Here is a 25,510-nt window from a genome sequence, read left to right on the forward strand (position 1 = left end):
TGCATGGAAAGCTACTAGCTCAAGCTAAAAACCTGTTAGCATAGATTTAAAGGCTGTTTTTTGTAACCCACAGAGGCTGAAGGAGGAGGAAGAGTTCAGCGACTGTGTTGTAGAAGTTTATCTGTCAACAAGGGCTGAAACGTTTTTTTATTTGTCTACAAATATTCAGCAGTTTTGGTGAGTAAAATGCATTTTACCTTTATTTTGTTGTTTATGTTTTTGTCATTGTGTGAGTTAATATTGCTGCTTCTGCTGGAGATGGTGTGTGTGGCTCAGCTGTGGCTGCAGTGTTTGAAGGCTGATTGAAATGTGTTAATTGGGTTTTTATAGTATTGCTTACAAAGCTCTGTTATACTGCGACGGTGACATCATAATGACAGTGTTAAGAGGAGGGTTTATTCAGGTAAGACACCAGGTGTGAAATGCATGATCCGTCACTGCTCACAGTGAAAATGCATTATTGTGTAATTTGCACTAAACTGTATAAAGCTTTCTAAATTAAAGCCACAGTAAAAAGCAAAGTATAAAGTAAACACATCTTCCTCTTTGGTAACTTATGTCAGGCCTGAGAGCACTGACCCCTCTGGGTCCTGGACTGCTCCACTTATTGATTTGTTTTGGGTTGAATGTCACAGTGTCTCTGTTGGCTGATGTGTTTTTAAATCCTCTCTCTATGGAGGGACACCAAAGAGAACATCCTCAGAGAACCCGTCGTACTTCTGTTTCTAAAGACTTCATCAAGAGTCAAGGTGACAACGGGAAGTGAAGTAGTTTTGCTGTTGATTTGTTTCTGAGACAACACTGAGACTGCTCACACTGTTACAGCTGTTTTTACAGCTGCTTTTACTCCACTACCTGCTAGAACACAAATTTGGATTTACTGACGATTACTCCTCCATCTGAAAGTGTTTTACTGTTGAGAAAGGATAAATCTGTTTTTTACGTGCCCGTTAAAAAGGATTTAAAGCAGCAAAGTGATGACAGGACAGTGTAATAATGATATGTACACAGTTCATCTTTATTGAAAGGAGCATTTTTATGAGATAACAGTACTGTTTCTCAGCAGCTACAGGAGAGTACTGCATGCACTAGATCACACACTATAAAACAACCAACGCACATTTATACAAACAAACACCAACAGTTTTGCCTCTGTCTTTTTTTAAACCACTCTATCATTCATGTCACAGCTCTATTTCTGCATATTTAGGCTACAGTATCACACAGTATTCACCTTTCCAGAATATTTTCAGATTGGTCACAGTTACTGTAAGACAAACAGAACGATAAGACTGAAAATAAATTCAACACTCAGTCATCCAACAGCTCAGTATACAACCATAGTGCATGTCAGGAGAGTAGTTGTTTTCTCTGTGGTTTTCACTGATTAACAGCAGATGGATAAAAAAAGGCCATTCACATTCAACTCATGGTTTCTATAGGTTATGAAAACACACTCAACTTCAGTGATAATGCAGTCTTTTAAATTCAATGACCTTTTTTACCCTATGGAGAGAGTCAGACAGCTGCAGCGTTACTCAGAGTAAAGGAGGTGAAGGAAAGCATCAAGAAAATAACATAATAAAGTGCTCCATGCGTTTATAACAAGCCTCAGTTTAAGGTTGGTAATGCTTTAGATTTTGGTTAATGTGATAATTACACAGGGTCTCGATACAACACTTGGGTAGCTACAGTCCCTGCGACTGTACGAGGGGAGAACAAGTTTGTATTTAAGAGGGCGTTAGAAAAAAGCAAGTTTATCAGAAGGTGTTTTTTAATGATAAAGTTTCTATTTCATTTATCAATGTTACATATTATATATAATATAACATATCATAATAAGTATTTAAAAAGAAAGGACTTGTATATCAGTTTAAATTCATGATAGATTACTGGGGAACTGGAATGTGGTTTTGGGGCCACTGACAATAAATCTGATGTTAGGGGAAGATGTGATCCAGTCTCCTCTGATGTTAGCAAGAGAAGCCATAATGGTGAAATAGGAAGGAGAAGACCATCCTTCTTTTTCCATGTGGAAATCTCTGATCTCAGAGGTCATGACTTTGGAAAAAACTGGACCCTGTGTCAATGAAAGGACTTGTCTTTTTCTGCAGAAATGGAGGAAACCAGTTGAAAATAATCTGGATCTCAACAGAAAACCTGATGGACAATCGTCACATTTTTGGATCTGACTCTGTTTCAGGTATGTGTATAATCAGTGTTTACATATGATATTTTATATGAAAGTTTATGAGTTCCACAGTGTTTTAATTACATAGGTGTGATATTGACATTTAGGCTGCACCTGTATTACTTACTGTAGTTATGTAATACATGTACAGTTTGTTCCAAGTAATTACTCACAGTATAATTTATTTCTAGGTCCCTCAACACAAATTTGTAACCCCCGTATGTGCTCCTTCTCTGTAGCCACCAGGTATCCAGTAAATATTTAATGAGTAGTTTGCAGGCTGTGATCGAGAGCGTTCCTGCTCAGTTTTTCTTAAAAGAATCGCTGAAAGACAAAGGAAGAGACTTTACTATGTAGAGACAGCTCCTGTTCTTTCCCAAAATACACACACACATGTACAAACACACACATGTGCACAGTCCCTCCACTGTCACCCTTGACCCTCTCATCCTGACTGGCTGATCAGGAGGTCAACAGAGAGAGTTTGACGGGCGGCGTGAACGACGGAGCATCAGTGTGTCGGCAGACAGTCGATCAATCAACCTGTCTGCTCAGATAACTGAGTAATACAGGATATGTCATGTACAGTATCTGTACTCTGGGGTCAAAGGTCAGACACCTCATTGGCTGATGAAGCGCTACATCTGAGTGTGTGTGCGTGTGTGTGTCAGAGGGATAAGACAAGGCTGTATCAGCTCTTGATAACCTACAGTAACCCTCGGTTCACGACTCCAGCGGAGCTCACGCAGGCTATTACCGAGCAGGTTCCTCTTTAAATGACTCACTACAATCAGAGCTTTGGTTTCAGGCTGAGACGGTTCGTAAAGAGCCGTAGGATTAGTCATCTCTTAGACAAATTCATTTTGGAACGGCGGCTGCACATGTGCACCCATTATCATTCAGTGACGACACACTGGGAACCTGAAACCTTCAGCATTCAGCAGTATAGGAAATACATTTCACAATAATACATTTACACGTTAAAACAAATGCTTCACATTTAACAACTGCTGTGAATTCAGAGTAAATGGCAAATAAATAACATTCAAAATAGAGCAAATGATAAATAATATAGATTTCTTTCAAACTAGAACTAGCAGTATAAAAATAGTTGCTACACAGTTTTTTTTTACTCTGCCATGCTCTTGGATGACATGACATTTATGGATCATTTACAGCTTAGAAGTCTCTTTACTGCCACACTGTTATTCTCTTAAAAACAATCAGGACTCAGTTTTTGTCTTTACATGTGGCACACATGAAGCTGCTTTTCATACAGGTTAAAGCAAGTGATAACAAAAGTCAGACATGCTGCTGCAGCCGAAGTTAACCACCGAATATGTGTGTATTTTATTTTAAGCACTGCTCTAACCAACTTCCTCATTAGCACAGTGGTTCTTCCTGTGCTTGGTGAGATAGTGCCAGTATCAGAACAAGCTGGAGCATCGATCCAAAACGTCTTTACCAGAACTGTGATCTAAAACTTGCGAGAGGTGGCGAGATGGGATGGGGAATCTGAAATATATCCTGTAAGAGTACCAAAATACAAAACAGCTGTGTCTTGAAGAGTCTGGAGGCGTTACACACTGTACTGTGAATATAAACAGAACTTTTCTCTTTAATTTGAGCAGAAATGGCCAAATGCAAGAAATCTAAATTAAGGCTCGGCCAAGTTTCAACTACCACAGGTGTGTATTTTAGTTTAGTGTGTGTTTTACATTCTGTGTGTGTTGGTCTACCTATAGACTACTGTTCCTATGACAACTGTATCTAAAAAAAAAAAAAAAAAATCAGATTGTAATCAGCCTGATATTGTCACTTAAGCTCCAAACATGAATTAATCCATGGCTGAAAATAGACCTTCACAAATGCAACATTTACTCCAGTATGAGTAACGCCTGCTAAAAACTACAGTCTCCATCCTTTTTTAAAAATATATATTTTTAAATATTAACGTCCTCAGTAGGAACAAACAGGCTCAGAGCTGAGAGCCACAGAGTCGGAGACAGACTCGTTTATTGTTGGTTTTTAATCTTTTCATTGAATTTGTTGACGATAACAAGCATACAGAACATTTTTAAGGGTGTTTATCCCATTTACACTAATTCACACAGACTCCTCTGTGCTGTGGTTCAGACTGAGACATTTCATGATCATGTTGCCTTACTAGCTTTCTTCTTCTTTGATGTATTTTGCAAGAAAAGCTGAAGACCAACGTCGAAAATCAACATGCACAGTCAAAAGTATAAATATTAGTAAAGTGAACTTGATGTTCACACTGTATTCATGTTGTTTAACACAGTTTAGCTTTGAGTTTTCTGATTCATACGCATGTTTATGATAATTATGAAGATAAAGACTAAATTCAGTTTTCTGTTTAATGCACTAGTTTTATGTCCACTGTGAGAAACACCACACCCTAGTGGTTACCTACAGCACTGCACCTGCTCTTCTCCACCTTTCTATTTGTGGTCCCTTTGTATTCCAAGTCATGGTGGAGGGGGTGCAGCAGCAATATGGGCAATATGTATGTAAGCTGCCAGGTCAGGCATTTGAGATGCAGTGCTTGCCAAACTGATACCCACACACACCCAACACATCAAGAACAGGAAGGAGATTGGGTGGCAGAGGAGCAAACAAGGGGAAAGAGAGGAGACATAAGAGATAAGAGGTCTGTTTACAGCAGGTGAGGATGGGAGAGGGAGGGGAGTCGGGGAGGACTGAGATCGGTCGCATGCAGATTTACAGAGGAGGCCTCAGAAAAAACGTCTGCCTGGAGAGAGAGAGAGAGAGAGAACAGAGAGTAAGAGCGACGCTGCATCAGGTACATTTGACAGAAACAGGGAGAGCAAAAGATGGCAGAAAAGAAGAGACAGCAGCCGGTGAGTCATGCTAACATCGCCACAAGAAAAACATCTCTAGTCGTTTTATTTCTGGTGTCTACACTGAGAGTTAGTTGTGTCTGGGAGCTGCATGCAGCACTCCGGGGCCAAATTTAGACTTCACAGGATGTAAAATTCAACAGTACTGAGCAAAACTTATATTTACTCAGCAGAAAACTTTATAGCATCTTATAGGCTTTTAAAGGTTAGATTAAACTTTTATATTTCATCATATAAAACTTACAGTTAGGTCCTCAGTCTGCAGCACAGGTTGTGAGTTATATACTAGTTCTAAATGATGCATTTTGAATTAAATTAATTCTGCAAATGAAGTCTGCAAAAGTTGTCACTTCCCTCGTTCTCCCTGTTAGTACATATTAACATGTAAGAGAACCAAATGAAACCTTGTGAGAGGAGCAGAAGTAGGGGGCTGAAGTAAAACCCAGGAGAGATCATTTAATTCCCCTTTTTCATATGGGTCTTTCCAGAAGCAATATTTATAATATTGTATAATCTTTAACCCTCGGCTGGGATTTATAGCGTAATCCCCCCTCCCTAAAAAAGGAGTGCTGATCTGAGACAGATGCTGTTTGTTGGGCATTTTTGTGTAAAGTCTCACAGTGAGAGTTGGTATTTTTGGTGTGAGAGGCCCCAGAAAAAAAGCAAAAAAACAATCTGTTCTTTTACCCTGGCAGCTGGCAGGCTTACAGCTGCTAACTCCCAGAGCGCCACAGAGCTGAGCCCCAATAGCCGTGAAAGTCAGAGTGATGTTTTATAAGACAGGGTCTGCTCCTAACCACCCAACCCTGTACATCCACTTCAACATGGTACCTGTCACCCCCAGGTTTCTCTATAGGCCTGAAAATAATGCACCCAAAACAAAAAGGTTACTGTTCATCACTCCTTCTGATTACAGTCATAAACCTGGTCTCCTCTGAGGGTAACTCTGTAAATTCTACAACCAAGAAGTCTGATGAAGATAAGAGATACTGAGCCAAAGTTACAGAGGCACAAACATGGTAGAAATGTAAGTTTTTGCCTCACCTATTTTATAGGCATAAGAAGGGACATAAGACCTGTAACAGTGTCAACAACTGTTGTAGTGATGTGGGTAGTAGATAGAATCAGGAGACTTGGAGCTTTCAAGCAATGTAGGATTTGTCAAGGTTGTGTGAACACTGAGTCTGGTACAGACCAAAGCAAACCTGAAGTCGCACTATCAAGGCCAAAGCATTTTATCTAATGCCTGTTTCAACCTGCAAGCTGCAGTTTGTGACATTAATTTCCTCTACTTTTAAGTTTAACACACATTACAATGCATTAGCATTCAAGAGCCCTGTAGGTCTCACAGCTTTTTCTGCAATTTTGCAAACCACAGTCGTGTGGGATTTGATGGTGTTGTCTTCAGAATGTGAGCAGTGACTGTAAATCACTTTTGTGAAATGGGCCAGTGGTTCTCAGGATTTCTATTCACATGAATTTAAATTAACTTTGGCTTGAATTTGTATGTGGCTGTTGACATCTTAACTTGGCGTCAGAAGCTGGATTTTTGGATACAAAACATGTACATGAACAGTGCTGAGAATATCTGATATAATTTCACTTGAAAAAAGTTTCAATCTGCAAGAATTCATTAGTTTTATCGGTTTCCCAGAGAGTAGAATAGTTTTAGAATAGATTTTTCAGGTGGTATTTCAGAACAGTTGTGGATAGATTCAGTATGGCTTTTATTGTTAATTGGTTGACTGTGACATTTGGTTTATTGACTCATTCTTGACCTGTGATTCATGCAGCTGTGTTGTGTAGTGGATAAATCTCTGCCCTCTCACCTGCTCAGGAGTATTAGCTGGCCGAGGCCTCGGGCTGCACGCTGTAGAGTTTGGCTGGGTCCTGATTGTCGCAGACGTCGGTTCTGGACACAGAATTCACATTCAGACACATGCTACCCAAAACACCAGAATCACAGGCGGCCCGCAGCATCATCACCACCATCCATCACCATCAGCAGCAGCAGCAGCAGCAGCAGTAGCAGTGACAGCAACAAGGGGGCAGCGATGGAGCAGAGAGACACAGCAGTGAGGGAAGCAAGTCAGTGATGTTAGAGTAATTGGTCTTAAAACACAAGGGGGATCAGTGCATGCAGAGTGAATGTGGCAGTGCCATATTTCAGCCTATTAATAACTGACAATAATCAACCGTACAGGTGTGGAGGTATTAAGTTAATCACTTCTAGCTTTGACATTAATTTACAACTCATTATCTGTACCGTAAATGAAATATTTCAGAAGCTTCCAAACACTGCTAGTCCAACACAGACGGTCTAAAGTGAGAATCCTACACAAGGTACAGTTTAGATCTTTGGGCCTGACACTGACATGAAAGCCTGAGCTAAGACAGCGACAAACAGCAGCAGGTGTTTCACAGTAATCACATAAGGTGCAGCACTCTTACCTGTTGTCATTGATATCTGTGGTGTTTCCTGTGGACAGAGAGAGGTGCATGAGGAGGCAGGCAGGTGCACAGTGAGGTGGGGGGGTGGGGGGGTTGGTGGTGTGTAAATTAAGGGAAGAAGTGGGTCCATCACAGACACACATGGGTTTAACTGAAACAGCCCAAAGCCACTGAAGATAGATGACTTAGGAACAAGCCGCTGCATAATGTGCCCTCAGGTTCTCATATATAAATGACTGAGGAGGGTGTTTGTCAGTGCATTTAAAAACAAAACACATGAGCATTTTACAGATCTGTTCTCCCATCACCACAGCAAGGACACGGCGGCAGCGCTTTTTCATTTCGTCGTCATAGTTAAAGGAGACCAGTGTTGACGGTTGGTTGGAGTATTTGTGCTTTTCGTAACCCTCCTCCTCCTGAGGAGCTTTCACAGCGGAGTAAGAACATTTTTCTACTGGACATAAACATAACTCATTTCACGCCGGCTGAACAAATGATCAGTGCTGTCATTATTCTACAGCCGACATTATTTGTTCAGCTGCAAGAAGTTGCTTGTCGGGAACATGTAAACGTGTCATTTTACACTGTTTGAACAAGTGACAAGTGCTGTCATTTCTCTGATGAGGGCACTTTCACTTAAACCACCACTACAGCTATTACACCTAATAATGGAAATAATAAAGTGAGAGAGCTTCCTTGCAGAGCACAAGCCTCCTAACAACTATCACTACATTCAGACCAGCAGAACAGCGCGTACATGGAGAATGGGGTCTCCAGGATGGCTCTATTTGTGGCCATAGTTATATTCTGTTGAGCTTAATGAGCTGAATAAATTTTCCAATTGTTTTGTGCTGTGTCAAAAGTCGTCCTACTCCTCACAGCTTCTGTGTTTCTACAGTCCTTAGAGGCCTGTGCCTGAACTACCCTGACAGGGGATTCATTTCACCAAATATTCACTCGGCTTGCTGTGTGACACGGCACATCAACACCCAGACGTATCGGGAAGTTTCAGCTGTTACCTAATCTCCAGCAAATGAGAAGTCTGTGTATTTTTATTCACTGTTATTCATGGGGGCAAGTTTACTTAATTTGTGTGCAAGTTGATGAGTTGGCTACTATCAAGGGACCTCATGCTTGACTGGATTATAAGGCTGCTGAGTTTAATCTCTTAAGTATAAAAAAATATAGTGACAGTTAATAAAAATCTCAAGAAGTCACAAAATTACCAAAAAAAAAAAAGTAAGGAATATGAGGTACAGGACTGCAGAGGTGTTTGGCTTTAACACTTTCCTGTAAGCTCTTATTGAAATTCACGGCACAGAGCATTTTAACCTCAGAATACAGTATATACACACTTTCATTCCAAGATGCAATGTATCCGTTTGAGAGAAAGTAATAAATAAAATATTACAAACGAAACTGAATAGATAAAAGCTAACGCTGGCCTCAAAAATCCTGAGATGACTCATAGCATCTGAACGACTGCCAGTATCGAGTGTGAGTATTTCCTCGTGCCAAACAGAGACAGATATCAGCGTTCTACCCCAAAGTGTTCTCTTTGTTGGCAGAAACAGCATCACAAGGAAACAAAAACTAAATCCAGCCAGATTGAATTCTTCAAGGGATCACTGGACAACATCAGTGATATCTGATATTTAATAAAATGGCAGGTACTGTCGCAGCAGATCGACATATTGGCTCTAACCCTGCTTCTGACTTTTATTGATATTCCTGGAGAATCAAAGGGGTGTGCTGTTGTTACACAACCCTACAACTGTCATCACTGGGTCAGAGGCTGAGGTGGGCAGTCAGCCTGTCTGGTCGGCTATCTGTCTGGCTGAGTAATGACGCTGCAAACCTAATCTATCTCCTCTGGAGTCTGTTGCTGATGGGCGCAGACAGACACACACACTCACACACACCTACTGTATTAAGATGAACAAAAGCCTCAAGCAGCACCAATATCCAGTAATGAACTGAGCGTTTCCTTGGTGATTTTTAATACATGACAGTCGCATATGGACACGCTATCCAAAGACTGTTGACCTGCGCTGAAACCCTCCTCCTGGTTCAGAGTCACAGTTAAATCTGCCGACTACAAGAGGATGAAAACACGAGGTAAAAAAACAAAAACTAAACCAAAAAAATATGCCCTGCTGTTACGATAACGGCGAGAGCATATAAAACAACATTCAAACATAATGGCTGGTGTGATGGTGTAACGGCAATCACTAAAAAACGGTCATAAAAATAAGTGAATTTACCCCCGCTGATTGTGATCGTAATATTTCTGGTTATTGGAACAGGCTTTTATCTGAGTGGAGCTCACCGTTTTCTGAATCCAGCATCTCTGCAGTGTTGTTGTCTGCTTGGCTCGCCGGTTCAGCTGGAAGCCTGCAAACAGCAGAAAACAGATGCTGGTGTCAGTGTAGCTGCTGCTTAGAAATCTTGACCTTAATCTCAGAATTAAACAAAATTGTCATTAAAACTGGAAACAGGAGAGAACCACAGCACTCACTCAGCCACAGAATAATAAATCACTGTCAAAGCAGACTGTAGCACAGTCATAACTTAACTTTAAGACACTTGGATGTTTTATGGGTATTATAATGCAGAACACAGCAGTAATGGAATAAACTAATTTATAGTTAAAAACCAGTGGACCTTATAAAAAGCTATTTCAAGGACCTTGAGTCAAAATAATTTTGTAAAACTACTATTTCAGCAGTTAAGAAGGTGAGTGTGGTTCAAAGCTTCAGGAAAAACTGGTAAAAAGACCTTAAGCCATGAACATTCATCAAGACACTATGTCCAGAGTCAGGCAGGTGAGATCTGGTTGAAAGCCTGGGGAAAAGGTCAGTAAGTGGACCTTGAGTTAAAAGTAGTTGAAGCCATTATGTACAAAGGTCTGGTTGTCATGACTCTGGATTTCTTGGTTTTAGTTAGAAATGATTATTTGGCTTGTGTTTTTGCTACTTCCTGTTTTATTTTGTAGTTACTTCCCTGGTGTGTCTGTTGTGTTTTACTTCCTGACTTTGTCTGTTTCCCTCCTTTTCTCAGTCCCACCTGTGTTTCATTTGCAGTTAGTTGAATAAACAGTCCTGTGTCTTCACTGTTGAGTTTGTCAGAGTCTTGTGTCTGCTCCTGTGTGGTGTGGTAGGTTTGTTCAGCCTCTTGTCTGTTCTCCCCTGAGTTCTCTTTTGCTTTTTTTGGATTTATGTTTAATATCCACACTGAGTTTGTAAGAAGCCTACTTTTGTAACCGCTGACTTACATGTTGTTCTGAGTGTTGTCGTTGTCGTCGTTTTGGGAGTCGAGGTGTTTGACAGGGCTGTTCTGGTTGGAGTCGTCCTCTGGTAACCGCGGCTCACTCTCTGGTGATGCCGGAGCAGCGGAAGCAGCCGCTTGTTGGTTGTTGCTGTTGTGGAAAACAGTGTTGCAGAAGGCAATGGGGTGATCGCTGTAGCCTCGGATGAAGAAGGGGTTTGTGGGAGAGCAGGCTGGGTAGTGGCCCGGACGCACAGGCTTGGCTGTGAGAGATAACAGAGGATTGATCTATTGATCCAGAGAAGACAAAAGCATCATTTATCTAAAGGGTCAGTGCTTCACAGTCTACTGTGGCACAGAATAATGTGACTGGAATACTGAGAATATATTAATACACAGCACAATATCACAGCTGCTTTGGTTTAATCCTCAAATGAAAATCTTATAATTGTTCTAAAAGTACTCTCAAATCAATAGCTCATTTTCTCACAGTAGCATACACGTCTTATTCATTTCACACAGAATTCAAATGCATAAGAGCAATTCTCTTCAGATGAACCAGTGATGAAGGGATTACACTGCTTTTCTAACGAGCTGTGTTTTTCTCAGAGGAGTGTGTTTATTGTGTAAATCCTTACATGCTAAATATTCCAGCCAGCTGTCATACCTTTGCAAACATAGATGTTGGTATGATCATAAATATTCTCCCATTGTATGCCAAACTAACGCATGAGTTCAGTTTGTTCCACTGGTGGTGAACCTGAGTTTCAGGTCCTGAATATGGAACAAGATTGGTACAGCAAACTCTGTCCGAGAGGGACAGCGGCTCGCTCATGCAGGTGTATGAGAATATGGTGATCTGGCGAGGGCGAGAGGAGGGAAGTCTCCGAGCAGTGAGGGGAGGAAAATCCAACAATGGATGTCGCCCGTGAGGAATCACAACAGAGACATGAAAGGGATGGTTGCTTCAAGGCAAAAGATTTTTTCTCACAGTGTATTGCAAGGCCAAATATCAGATGAGAAGTAGATGAAATGTTATGGTCAGATACACACAAGTGTTTACATGTGGAGCCTAACATGAGGACTGGTGGAGATGATTTACAACTAGGGCTTGTGTGGTATGTGCTTTGGTGGAAATCACTGCAGAGGAAATTAAGACCGCACTACTGGGAGATTGTGAAGTCAAATTGAAATAAAGTAAAAGAATTTCTAGTGGACTCGATCATAGCGCCATAATTCCTTTCACACATACTGCCTTCATTTAGGAAATGAGGGGAAATTGAGATGCAATGGTTAATGAATTTACTTAATTTTGATGCATGAGTCAGAGCTTTTTGAGAATCCTGAGCAACTGCTGTGATGATTGTTCTTATTGTTTGAAAAGTGCTTAAGAGAATGAGAGGAACTGTTTTATGACACTGTAAAATTAAATGGAAGGTCTTAGATGTGTGTGTGTGTGTGTGTGTGTGTGACTGTATTGATACCACAGATCAGACTGGGATGGATGGATACCTACAGCTTAGAGGATGGTCATTTTATCTTCTACTGAAGCCATGTCTGTTCAGCCATTTTGAAAGAGTTAAATCTGTGACTGAGGTGTATGTGTTACCTATCTGTGCTGCATGGGGCCGGCGGAAGGGATTGCGGGCCCTCATCACATCTTTGATCCGCTCCACCTCCTGCTGGTAGCGGCGGCGGTCCTTCATGGCTCCCTCCTTCGCCTCCTTCAGCGCACCCTCCAGCGCCTTAACTCGCTCAGCTGTAGACCGAAGACGTTTCTCCAGTTTCGGAAGCTCACAGCGAAGGTCTGCATTGTCACGTACCAGCTGTAACACAGCACATGCCCAGGGAGGGACAAGATATTACTGAGATGCAATATGTCTATTTTTTCTGTCAAGGAGAATCATTTTCTAAACGAAGCACTTGTGTCCTTGGTAACATGTTTTGCTCTTTTTGTCTTGAATGTGAATGTGATTTATCTATATTCATAATGTAATTTGTTCAACCACTTCCACTGGAAAAGCTTTCTCTGAGACTGCTCTCCAAGTACAACACAGCGTAAATACAACAGTGGATGTAGTGAAGTAACAACAAGCCTCTGGTCTGAACTGGAAGCTTTAGAGCTCAATAGGTGCAGCAGGGTGGAACAGAGGAATGTCAAGTGTCACCTGATGGGAAAATTGTCTAAGGAGAAGAGCGCTCATACTGAAAACACACTGAACTACTTCAAATTGAAGGCCAGTGCACCTGAAAGCACCGTTTTAACCCATTAAGGGTGAGTGCAAGTAATGCTAATCAACCATTTACTGTTTACTTCACCACAGAACAGACTTGTAACAGTAGCTACTGCATTTCACAAAACCTTGTGCACCAACTGCTTGCAAAAAATGTTTGATTGGTGCCAACACTCTGAGATAATTAAGACTGAACTGAATAATGTGATTTTCTTTAATACATGTCTCCGTCTGAATTGCAGTACTGACTACATAATTGTCTAATCTGAAAGTACAACACGTATGCTTTAGGCAGTAAAAACAGGACAAAAATCCTCCTCTATAATCCTCTAATGTAAAATATACCGGCAGGCGTTTCTATATAATGGTCTTATTTGTATGTGTTCATGACCCATGAGGAAAAATCTATGTGCAGATTTATTGATTTCACGTTGCTGCACACATCATGTTCCCTCCAAGTGGGAAAGGTAAACGAGAAAAATCCATGACCGAGCACCTTAAACACAGAGAGTCTGCTGCTACGTGATCATGCAAACTAATCCATATCCTGCAGAGACACTGAGTACAAGACCTGAGGGTTTAGCAAACTGCCAAAGTCATCTAACAGGCAAAGTAGCAAACGACCCAGAAATTCAATAGATTCACCTGAGGCTTGATGGAACTAGTTTATTGTTTGGTGGTGAGTGACTTAAGAAAAAACAGGAAATAGAGGCAGGATCCCCACAGGAGGTGAAGTGATGTTATAAGAACTCATGACAGCTGTGTGTGTGCAGATAGATGGACGGACAGACAGTCATTATATCTTTGCAGAGGCAGAGAAACTCGTCTGTAGCCCCCGGTGCAGTGTCCACTGCCTGTCTCTGGGAGCCTCATCACTTTCCACTGTGAGTCTGCTGACTTATGACCCTGACTTTTGTCTTCCGTCCCCCCCGTATCAGCAGGTGGTGGATGGGATGGGGGTCTCCCAGCACCCACTTTAGGATTGGTTTTCTGCCTGACAGACTGCTGCAGTGCAGCTCTCACCAATCTGTCAGCCTGAGTGCATGTGCCAGTCTGCAGCGCGTTTAGCACATCAACGCTTTCAGTCCACTGCTGTAGTCCATTTAGGAAATATTAAAGAAAGATGTAAGTGTGTGTATGGTTATGGTCTAATCTTTTTGAGTGTGAAGTTGCTTTTAAGAGTTTGTGTGTGTCCGCCGGAGAGAAGAGAAAGACCGAGAGTGTTTGTGGGTACCTGCATGAGGATGAATTCATTTGTGTTTATCAAATCTTAGTAACAGTTTTATGCTGTGTTGCTTCTTTTCCCTGAAGGCAGCATGGTTTAACACCTCCTGCCGCTCTGTTTTCAAGGAGACTTTCATGTGAAGGTGCTGTGCTAAGATGATTGATGGTGCTGGTGTTGCTTTTGCCCATAGGAGAGCAATGACAAACACTGCTCTGTATTTGAATTTGGCTCACTCCTTTTTGTCCTCCTCTCATTCTTTCCAGGTGAGACATTTCTGCCTTACTGCTGTGCTTCCAGGCTGAGGGAAATCAGATGATTTGTCCTAATTTCTAAAGCAGTGGCAGACAGGTAAAATGCTGTTTTCTGTCATAATTTACAGCTTTATATCTCCTGCTTGTTGCTACCTGTTTGTGAACTTTTGTAAGCTGGTCCAGGTTGTTTTCAAGAAAGGAAATCTTCTGTTTCTGGGTGATATATCCCCCAGTATCATCAGGCTCCAACTCTGCACTCTGTCAACAGAAGCAGTAGAGATCTTTTTAGCATTGTGATAAAAAAGTCCACATACTGGTTGCAGTAGTTACAGAGTATTAAAGGTTTGAAGTTTTGTAGCTTAGTCATGTTTGGCTTACTTTTCTAACTCGGGTCGTGAGGTCTTGAACAAAAAGCTTGCGGAGGTTGTGCAGGGTGTGGAGCTCACGAGCCTACAGTATGAAGAGAGAAGAAATACTGCAGATAAAGCAGTTAGGGAGTATTTAGTGGATCAGTGGCCCCTGAGGGAGCCAAGTGAATCGTGACAGCAAATAATAACTTACAACAGTCTCCTCCAGCCCTTTGAGGTCCTGTTTAGACTGCTCATGTCGCTCATGGAGAAAGCTGCAGACAGACAGTCGGACAGAAAGAGAGAAATTTCAAAATGTGCTCCTTGCCAGAATTAATCAACAAAGAACAAACGCAGCAGGCACTGGCCGCCCCACTCGTGGGCTGTTACCCAGCTGCCATCTGATGCAATATGTTGCAAAGGTCAGTGCAGAGAGAGGCCTATTAACAGCCAGCTGCTACCTTATTCCAAAACCCCATAATGGAGATTCAAAGAGAGTGAGACAGCAAGAGAAAGACAAAGAGAAACAGGCAAAGAGAGGGTTAACAGGGTTTAGCCTCCAGCTAATTTTAGCCACAGCCTGTGTGATTGTATTACTCCACACACAGAGAGAGAGAATCACATACTGTAAATAGAATGACAGTCAGAGCTGCAGAGCGAGAGGAAAATGAATAGGCAAAGGGAAGAGAAATGACAGTGGGACATGGAAGACGTGAATCAAAAGGGGCAGCTCGCCCCCAGGCCTCCATATGGTGAAGTGTTTGAAAGCCGGCCAGGACAGTAAAGCAGAGACTCACGTCAGTTCCTCCAGCTGCCGGCTCTTGTGATGCTCTTGGCTCCTGAGACGTTCAAAGTCATCGTGCAGTTGCTCCAGCTCCAGCTGCTGTCTCTGGTTACAGCTGAAAAAGTGAAAACTCAGTTGTTGAGAAATAACTTCATACTCGTATTAGAATTTAACCACTGTGTATTTTGGTTATTTGCCTACTTATTAGAAATATTAGGGTCATCAGAGAGGTTTATTGAGGGTTTTTAGAATGGGATGATTGCTACCACCTCACTGTCACATGTGAAAAACACACGGTCTCTCCTGAGTCTGGATGAAAAGCTCCTATCCCAGTGATGTGCACAAACCTTAAAAGTAGCAGGAGCAAAAATGATGACGAGTCGCCGTTTCTATGAGCAGCGGAAGAATTTATTTTTGTCCTATCGATAAGAGTCTAGTACAGATTCTGAGACAGGACTGAGTGTCAGTGTGTGTCATTAGGTCAAAACTAAAGCATGGGAGTTTCCCATTAACAAAAAGTAGGGCACTTGGCAAAAAGGTGCACATCTGTACACATCAGTGTGTACCCTGATTTTTAAACCGTTTTTGAGTTTGCTCTCTTTTTCTGATCCTTGAATCTGTGCTTTTTCCATTCCGTTTAAAAGGATCTGGAGGGCCACCCTGCTCCTATTTCAGTTGCGTTCTACCTCACTGACATCCATCCATCCATCCATTTTCAAGCTGCTTATCCAAATCAGGCTGTGCCAGCAGGACAAGCCCCTAACGTCTTTTCATTCAGAAATTCTCTGTGGCTGCTCTTTGGGTGTTGCCAGACTCTCCCAGACCAGCTGGGAAATGTACTCAAGAGGGGTCTGCCCTGCAGTCTCCTCCCAGACGGTCATGCCTGGTACAGAACGTATTCAAGAACAAGGCACCTGAGGGGGGGCCTCTTTTCAAAGGGTTGAAACCAGCCCAGTGGCTCCTCACTCTTGAGGTTCAGCAGCAGCTTGGATTTAAAGTCCTCCCACACTGCAGTTTCCTCACCATGTAAACCACCCACACATATTGATTTCAGCCCCTCTTCCAGCTATGACAGGGCTTATACTTTTTTTTTGAGAACTCAACTACTGAGACCATGTATCCCCAATTTTAGCATTTTCACACTGCTCATGAGAGTGGAATTGAATTTCAGATTTGAGCCCACAGATCGCTGACAGACTGGATAAGTCGTCTGCCTCTGGAATCATGTTTCGACCTGTGTTGGGCCACAGTCTAGTCTCAAATATGGAAGTAAATATATGTTGGTGCATTGATACCTCTGCTTATAAATAATCTGTACGTCTCCTGTAACACTCCTGTGCATGTTAAAAACTTCTACTGCAGTCTGTGACTAGAATTGCAATGAAGTACTGACTCAGTTAAGTCATCGATGATCTTCTGCTTCTCATTGATCTCGTCTCGCAGGCGGCCAAGCTGTTTGCTGTGCGCCTCACGGTGTGACTCCATCTGCTGCTCCAGAGCCCTCTGAGGGTGTGGGCAACAAGAGGGGGTGAGAGACACATAGAGTATGTGAGAGGAGAGAGAGAGAGTACCCAGAGGTGGGAACAAAACGAGAACAAAATGACTAAATAACAAGAGAGGAGGAAATTACACACACCAGTGCACACATGGACATGCGAGGCCACATGGGCGCTGAACACACACATACACAAACAGCAGACTGTGTCATACGCTGCTGTTGAGAATGAACGAACGAAACTAGGAACATGTTGCACAAATACACACTGACATGCAGAAACTCAGCTCATGAACATGTGCACAAATACAAGCAGATAATGTAAAACAACAAACACTGACAGCTGCACAGGTTTAGCAGCTGAAAACTGCATGTCACATGCTTACTGAAATGTCAAACCATTCCTTAATTTATTTATTTATTTGTTAGTTGCAGCCCTGCAGTAGTTTAGATGCACATTAATATATAGTGGCTGCAGTCGCACATGCACACCTGCAGTTAGCTGAGTGCTGAGGTGGAGCGATAAAAGGTCATTACATTAAGATGCTATCACTGTAGCCATGACTACCTTTATATCACAGAAATCCTGGACAGACGAGTGGTTCTCCCCCCTGGTCATCTGTGACACACTCTCTGAAACACACACATTCAGGAGGGAAGACAGTGAGAGATTGATGGGGAGATAAACCAAGACAGAGAGAGAAGAGAAGAAAGAGGAGGAAGGGAAAGGCAGACCGATAAGAGAGTAACACACTGATGTAGATGAAAGAGGTGACAGTGACCTGACTTTGACATCACAGCTGCACGGCTGCTTGATGCTGACAGCGAGGTCAGCGTGATCCCAGTCATGCCTTGGGTGTAATAATATCTATTATTGCAAATGACAGCTATTGTCTCACGCCGACCCGTTCTGTTGTTGACTCGCTGCTGTTCCTGGCGTCTGATGATGAAATTACGAGCTCTCTGCCTCCCACCAGGCTGTGTGATCAACATGACCTGCGGCACTTACGAGTTTATCTACCTCTGTAATGACTCGAGTTTGCCGGCTCAGGTGTGGAGTAGGGCCAAAATTGATTTACCTGCCCTTAAATCCAGCGGTTATTTAATGCAGTTCTGTGGGACTCCTCAGGAAGAATGACTTACATTGCCTTTGGCCTGATTTGTGAATTGTGTCAGTGTCCTGGGAGTATCTGCAGTCAGCTGGACCTCACACAGATCTCAAACGTACCATTAATCTATTCATGCTGCGGCTGTGAAGTGTTTGGGAGCCTAAGCTGTTCATCAGAATTTATCCTTGTTTTTCTTTTCTCTTGACGGGACAGAAAGGCCTCTGGCACCGGCTAAACCTCTCCACTGAAGCCAATAAAGTGGTTTTAAGCAGAGAGGCAGCTCCTTCCTTTTCCGGCTCGGTTGATCTGAGACGCAGCGACAGATTTGTCGTCTTTTTACATTTTACTTTGCCCTGACATTATTTTGTTTGACTGTGTCAGACCATTAACCTTAAATTTAACTTTGGCATCTAAAGTCAGCAGCGCAGCAAGATTTACAGTGTAGATCAGTCTCAATATTGCCCGTCACTGCGCAGTGAGTAAGACTGTCACACAGTGTTTAGCAGATCATCATTTATCATTTTAATTCCTTCAGTGGCATTAAAAATGTGGGGTTCAGTTAAGACAATTTGCAGCTTTAAACCTCTGCTTTATTCAGATTTATATTGAGCGAAGATCGTTTTAATGTTGAGTGGATTTACTCCTGAAGCCTTGTTTTTTTTGCCTGATTTATCAACCATGAATCTGTGGGGTTTGCTTGTCTGACCGTATTGATATTTTCCTCCTTCACCTTAGGGTCTGAGTTAATGTTAAACTCTTGCTGTTGGTTTGATATTTCACTCACGTAGGTAAAATATCTCAACCTGAGCCTCAGGAAAAGACACTTTTATTCCAAATACAGTACTTGTATATTTTATATGTACTGCTCTGACCGTGTTAGTGCAGCACTGATCCTTGAACTTCAGGTTTGCCACAAAAGCCTGATTCATGCACTCTTACAAATATGCTGACTGTATATTTCAAGTATTTTTGTGCTGAGATTTTACATCAATTGCTGTTTAGTCTTGCTGGCCACTGCAGTGCCATGCTATATGGATAGTTTGCTGGTCCAGACTGAAATATCTTAACAGCTGTGAGATGGATTGTGGTCAAGTACTGAGGATATTCATGGTGCCCAGAGGATGAATCCTGATGACCATCAACATCAGCATTTAGGTCAAAGCTTCACTGTGCCTCACAGTGCAGCTATCCAAACCTGTTTATCTAATGTTATTGGTGTTTGACTGGATCAATATATTAAGGCAGCTACTACTGTACTTCGGTCTTTTACAATAATGATATACATTACTCTACCTTGAGCTTGGAGTTTGGCCAGCTCCTCGCTCAGAGAGTCGTAGCTGTCCTCCAGCTGCCTCTTCTTCTGCTCCACGTTTTGCATATACTCCGTTAGAGAGCGGATCTTGGCCCCGTGCTGAAAGTCAGAGAGAGTTTCAGATGCAGGAAGTTTACTGATGAGCAAAGGACCTCTACCCAAGAGAACACTTTACACCAAGGATATAATGTACTTTTTACTCATGGTAGATGGGTATAGTTTACACTGAATATTTATGATTCTGATTCATCAGGGGATTTAATTTAAATACCAAAGATAGTAAAATGTACCATGATGACTTCAGGCAACCACACAGAATACAGAGCAGACAGTTCTTTAAGAATCAGGACAGCTTTTGATGCGAAACATCTGTTATTCCCACAGACATTTGAGTGATGGTTTGAGCACACAGCTCTTCATCGCAGTAATTAACATCACACAAAGGCCTACATAGAAATGTGCGATGTTAATTAAACTGATGAAGAGGAATGTGCTCGAAACCAAGCTCAGTCATTTTTGGTGATAATTCATATTTTGCACTGGGAAGTTTCAGTGTCTGTTGTCCTGATTCTTCCACGTCAACACCAACGTTTAGCCTCTGCAGTAACAGATTAAAATTCCAGCTCCTCCACTTGTTATTCTCACCAGCCCCTCACCTGTGAAATGAGGAGGTGACACGAGGACAGCTCTCTCCCCGTCTCCTCCATCTTGCGGTGACACTCCATCTGGAGGTTCTCGAGGTGGCGGCAGCGCTTCACCATCGACTTCACCTCTGACTTTATCTTGCTGATGTAGAGGCGAGCCACAGTGAACTCCTCCTCGATCGCGCCAGTGATCTCCATGGGCTGGAGATGAATGAGGCAGAGAGTAGTAGAGATGCTCGGTTAAGATTGAGTGGAGGGACGATTTAAAGACAGCTGGGAAGTTGAAGCAGGAGGCATCTTAGAGAAACACTTTCTGGCATTTTGTGCGCACATCCATTAGGATAACCGCATCATTTAACAGCTGCTGTGATTCAGAGGCTCTGAAATGAACCTACACATCAAAATCAATCTAAACATTAGACATGACAGTGAGTATGTCTATACACCATCCCCATATAGTGCATATTGACTTTGTTGTTTGATGTATGGCCCTTCAGGTGCGTCAAGCTAAATTAGAGAGAAGTGTGTAGATGTAGAGGATTTTCCGGTCTGTCTCAGGTTTTAATATTTCACTCTGTGCAAGTGTGATAAACAGACACAGAATATACAGTACATATAAATTAGACACTGTTAACCCTTAGCTGTTCACTCGGTTTCCACTCTTTTTTTAAAGTCACTACAGCTAGACATGTTTGGACACAGAAATAGGCTTCCCATCATGCCTCTGATGATGGATACAGAAAGTCAGCTCTGATTATTTTAACATTTTGAAGAATCCATAGAAGAAAACATTTAAATTTGAGCATTACCAGTAAGATCAGAGCTCAAAACCAGATGATCTGCATCTTATTTATGGCTGTTTATCACTGCTATCGGTAGCAAGCTGCACTGCTTCAAGCATTACGTGAATCACATGTGATCTGTTTGCATGTACTGGTTTGACTGAGTTATGATATTTAAATGTTTTTTTCTTGCCTTGATACCAGGGAGAGATGGAGATCCAAAGGTTTAAGTAAAGAGGCTTAAAATACAGAAATAAACCCACTGAACATGTTTTGAAATTTCTCTTCTGTTGACACAGATTCAAGCACTTTATTCCAGTGTTTTCTATTTTGTTACAGACACTGTTTGTTCCTTGGCAACGTCTCCAAACCTGCAGCCTCTGCTCCACTCACCAGCTTGATGTCCCTGTTTCCAACGATGGTGCTGAACTCGCTCAGGTCCCTCATGAGCCCGTTGAGAATCTCAGCGATGCGTTTCCTCTGGTGGCTGCTCACCTCTTGGATACGGGACAACTCTGCCTCTAAAGCGATCAGGTGACCCTGCGGGCGGAGAGAAGTGAGACGAGGGAGTGAAAACAGAGGTGGTGTGAGAGGGGAAACACAAACAGGCAGAGAGTAGAGCCAGAGGAGATTGGAAAGTACAAGGGAATAGTAAAGGCAGAGAATACTGAGTGGGGGAGAAATGGGGTTTGAGAGTCCTTTAACATTAAAGCACAAACAGCTGTGAGATGCATTTTAACCCCTGACCTCATTCTCATCCAAGAAATCCAAGCAGCAAAAACATAATGGCCTCTGAATTACAAATCAATAAACTACCGAGATCGGGGGTTGATGGCGTCAGCGCTGGATGAAAGAGTGAATGATGGAACTTACTTCATCCTTCTCTGTTTCGTACAGCGAGCAGCTTCTAAACAATGGCCTGAACACAATGAAACAATCTGGATTCAAGCGATGCACTACTACTAACTAAATGAAATCAAAGGATTTTACCCCAGAAACAAATTCTTCAACACTGGGCCTCAATTTTTCAACATGAGTAAGACGAGCGACACCTGAATTCTAGTTTCCATACTGATGCTACTATGGTAACTAAACCTGGAGAGTTTTTTTTACTCTTGTTGACACAGGTGTTTCATTTTATACTTAGTAGCTCATCTGTTATCAGAGAAATAATCTACCGGAGCTCTTTCTTTAACAGCGTCATCATCAAACCATCTGAAAGCACCATTAACCACCTTCTTCAACACAGTAACTTAAATACAGTTACTCCTCTATCAGCCTCTCCATCTTCATCTCCTTCATTAACTTTAAGCCCTGGGTTCATTTTCCAGGTCGCTTATCACGTCAAAACATTAACACAATATAAATGGCAGTAAATAATTAACTGAAATCGATTCGTTTGTGAATAAGTAAAAAGAGAGGGAGAGGAGAGGTTAATGAAAAATGTTCAGTCTCATTGAGGAAAGATTTATGAAGTGGTATCACAGAGACGAATTGGTCGGTTGAATGATGAATGGAGTTAATCATAACGATAGAGAGGGAGTGGACAGATGGATGAAAGAAGGTGTTTAAAGGAGCAGGTGAATGGCAGTGGCAGTGAGCGATGGCGTGGCCTCCTGAAGAAGAAGAGGAGTTTCCACTGAGAGCAGAGATGAGGAGACGGGTGGGGTGAGGACGGTAATGAATGTGCTCCATTGCAACATTTTTTTTAGGTCAGTGCCGCCCCATTTCAACCGTGGATATGGAAAAATCTGCAACACTGCACATTAGCATAACAGCTGGGATGCAGAGAGAGAGGTGGTCTTAAAGAGTCAGGGGGAGATGAAGCTGGGAAGAGACCCTGAGAGCCGGGTTTTTTTAATGTACTTTTTTATTTTTTAAGATGGTGTTCAGTTTCACATCGTGTCAAACTGGCAGGTGGCCTCCCTCAGAAGAAGCTGTGTCAGGTGTGAGAGGTCAGAGCATAACTGACGGAGAAAGCCTTAGATGAGATGCGCTAAGTGATGTGATTGAGGAGGAAAAGGGGGTTTCAGCGGACTAAAATGTGCACTCAGTGGTTACATCGTCGGCTCCTTTCATCAATTTCTGGACAGGCTTCTGAGAAAGACAGAGAGGGAGGGGAGGACTGGATGGCAGATTGTAAAACGGCGCATGAAATATTGAAGAGGTTTTAGGAAGGTGAATAATGGTCTGCTCTGTCCACTAAGCCAGTCACAATAACTTCACTAAGGACTGACCAGCTCTGCCCATACTCTCTGTTTTAGTTCTATCTCTATTTGACTTATTCTCCTTTTTGCCTCATTGATTAATGCTGCACAAAGATCCAGTCACATGCAAACGTTTACTTTACCTTACTGTACCTACTAAGAAGGTGATTGAGGAAAAAAAAGACCATCTGACTGAAATGCAGACTTTTCAGAGCCTCTAAAAAATGACATGACTGTAAACGCTGCAGTACACAGTTACTGAAAGACTCTGCGCCATAAAATCAGAATATCATTAATAACTAAATTTCCCAGGCTTTGTAGATAAACGGTGCCAGATTTAATTAACTACAGTTTAATCTTTGACAGCAGCTGACTGCTTCCCTCACGCAAACAAGCAATTCAGCAAAAATCCGGGCGTGGTCTGTTGAGATTACTTTGAAATGCGTCACCGTCTTCTAACACTTGTTTTTGGTTATAGTGCAACAACACGTTTTTCTCTGATATTTTTCTGTTTTTCTTACATATATCTGCTCAAAACTGTTGGCACCACAGTTATTATTATCTCCCTATTTGCATTTTGAACCAGTTGCTCTACACAATCTCAAAGACGGGAGCTTAAAACCACAGATGAACAGATTATTTTATACTTGAAAGTTCCTTTTCTGAACATAGCAGTATATCATGTACCACAGTACATTTGTCTATCACTCCCTTAATCAGTTTTCGATAAAGCTAGGACAATTATTTCTAAATCCTCTGTGGTGTCAGCCTCTTTGTTTTTATTTTTCATTTTCAGCCACAACATACATTATAATAACAAATATTAATAACGAGCCTCCTGAAAGCCTGACCCACCATCTTCTTTGCGAGCTCTTCAGCCAGGAGCTTGTTCTGCATGGTCTTCTCCTCCACCTCCAGACTCTTCTGATCGTAGTTTACTGCCAGCTCCTCCAGGGCCTGGAGGACCTCCTTCACCTCCGCCTTCGCAGAGTCGTTCTCCGTCTGCAGCCTGCCGAGCTCCGACTGCACCTTCTCGCTGTCGCCCCTGGATGATGCTAGAAGCTGAGAGGCACGGAGGTTTAACAGCTTAATACAAACGGTAAGTAAAAAAAGATCTGGTTGAAAATGCACAAAGTCAAATATTCTGAACAAATATCAGCCTCTTCTACATTATTCATGAGTCAGAGCTGCTGGGTTTTAATAAAACATAACTGTGAGCTTTACCCTGTTGTCTTGGTAATAAGAGATAAGCATGTGTTACACAATACAGGAGTAATTTCACAGACGAAACACATTTTAAATATTCATCTTTGCCACCATGTTATTTGCCTGCATCTGCACTGCTGCAGTCCACCGTGGGTCATTTCACTAAATAGATGTCATTAAATGTAGATGCTGCTCGGCCCAGGGTGCCTGCATGTTTGCACTGTAGCACACAGCTTCAGCTTGGCCAAATGGATGTAGATTCACGTTACTGCACACAAACTAAGGCTGGGTACTTACTATCACATCAGCTCAACACACAGCAGGACCATTTTGGGATATGAATGAACTCATTCTGCTAATGTGGAGTCCTTTACTTGGCAGTGTGCTGGCACACTAAAGTCTGTTTCAGGTTGTTTAGCTCACTGTTTGGAATGTATGCTTTTAAATGCTGTTTGTAATTACCTTATAAAAGGGTTTTTTAACTGCTGTAGCATATACAGACAAACAAGCCTGTTTACTGTGGAAATGTATGTGAGAAGGGAAACCGTTTCCTGCTACATAAAGATCATCACAACGTATTAGACCTGATTATTGGAGAGCACGTCCCTGTTTGTTTATCAGCCACCTCAGCTAAAATAGGTAACATGACTCTTTCCCCTCTCATGAACAAAAACACAACATGTATCAGAATGACCAGTTACTGTAGGTATTACACATCCTGCTTCAGTCCATCATCATTTTTTGTATTGATCTCTTCTCCCTGAGCAGCCACTGAAATGTATCTTCTATTTTAAACACATAAATAACACACTCATGATTAAACAAAGTCACTCGGTGTTCTTCGAGTGCTTCCTGGCACCTGAAAAGAGCTTCTTTTTTTTTTCTTTTGTCACTCATCTCAAGGACAGGATGATAAAACTCTCCACTTTCTATTCAAAGTGTTTTGCAGACATGCAGCCTGGTGTGGGCCGTTTAACCAAACTGATGAAAAGGAAGCAGAAGAAAGGTCTTTTACCTCCTCCTGGTCGAGCATCTGCTCCTTCAGCTTCTCCACCATCTGGCTCTGGTGGTTGATCTCATCATCCTTTAGTGGTAAAGAGACGTGTTACATAAATACAGTTCA

The 25,510-nt window shown here is 42.1% G+C and overlaps 1 protein-coding gene and 2 long non-coding RNA genes across 4 annotated transcripts in view; 2 read left to right on the forward strand and 1 right to left on the reverse strand.

Annotated features, from left to right (window-relative positions):
- Window positions 1–24,099, forward strand: LOC108884836 (uncharacterized). Its single transcript, XR_007814255.1, has 5 exons — window positions 1–177; window positions 2,115–2,203; window positions 14,514–14,598; window positions 21,314–21,508; window positions 23,978–24,099. It is a non-coding gene; the product is annotated as an uncharacterized LOC108884836 (long non-coding RNA).
- Window positions 995–25,510, reverse strand: part of kif5ab (kinesin family member 5A, b) — a 55,395-nt gene continuing 30,879 nt past the window's right edge. Inside the window, exons 13-29 of the mRNA XM_018678930.2 lie at window positions 25,403–25,471; window positions 24,037–24,243; window positions 21,368–21,514; window positions 20,205–20,393; window positions 19,530–19,647; window positions 17,696–17,760; window positions 17,026–17,135; window positions 15,646–15,747; window positions 15,063–15,123; window positions 14,880–14,951; window positions 14,655–14,759; window positions 12,401–12,617; window positions 10,799–11,054; window positions 9,854–9,918; window positions 7,525–7,552; window positions 6,903–7,015; window positions 995–4,964 (exon numbers count right to left, since the gene is read on the reverse strand). Of these exons, the coding sequence (XP_018534446.1) occupies window positions 6,916–7,015; window positions 7,525–7,552; window positions 9,854–9,918; window positions 10,799–11,054; window positions 12,401–12,617; window positions 14,655–14,759; window positions 14,880–14,951; window positions 15,063–15,123; window positions 15,646–15,747; window positions 17,026–17,135; window positions 17,696–17,760; window positions 19,530–19,647; window positions 20,205–20,393; window positions 21,368–21,514; window positions 24,037–24,243; window positions 25,403–25,471 (1,911 nt within the window). The 3' untranslated portion in view covers window positions 995–4,964; window positions 6,903–6,915. The remainder of the gene's footprint in view (window positions 4,965–6,902; window positions 7,016–7,524; window positions 7,553–9,853; window positions 9,919–10,798; window positions 11,055–12,400; window positions 12,618–14,654; window positions 14,760–14,879; window positions 14,952–15,062; window positions 15,124–15,645; window positions 15,748–17,025; window positions 17,136–17,695; window positions 17,761–19,529; window positions 19,648–20,204; window positions 20,394–21,367; window positions 21,515–24,036; window positions 24,244–25,402; window positions 25,472–25,510) is intronic.
- Window positions 24,133–25,510, forward strand: part of LOC127143079 (uncharacterized) — a 4,980-nt gene continuing 3,602 nt past the window's right edge. For both annotated transcript variants that reach the window (XR_007814254.1, XR_007814253.1), the window contains exons 1-2: window positions 24,133–24,280; window positions 25,327–25,479. This is a non-coding gene — a long non-coding RNA (uncharacterized LOC127143079). The remainder of the gene's footprint in view (window positions 24,281–25,326; window positions 25,480–25,510) is intronic.

This window comes from Lates calcarifer, linkage group LG12 (genome assembly GCF_001640805.2).
Source record: "Lates calcarifer isolate ASB-BC8 linkage group LG12, TLL_Latcal_v3, whole genome shotgun sequence".
Classification (NCBI taxonomy): domain Eukaryota; kingdom Metazoa; phylum Chordata; class Actinopteri; family Centropomidae; genus Lates; species Lates calcarifer.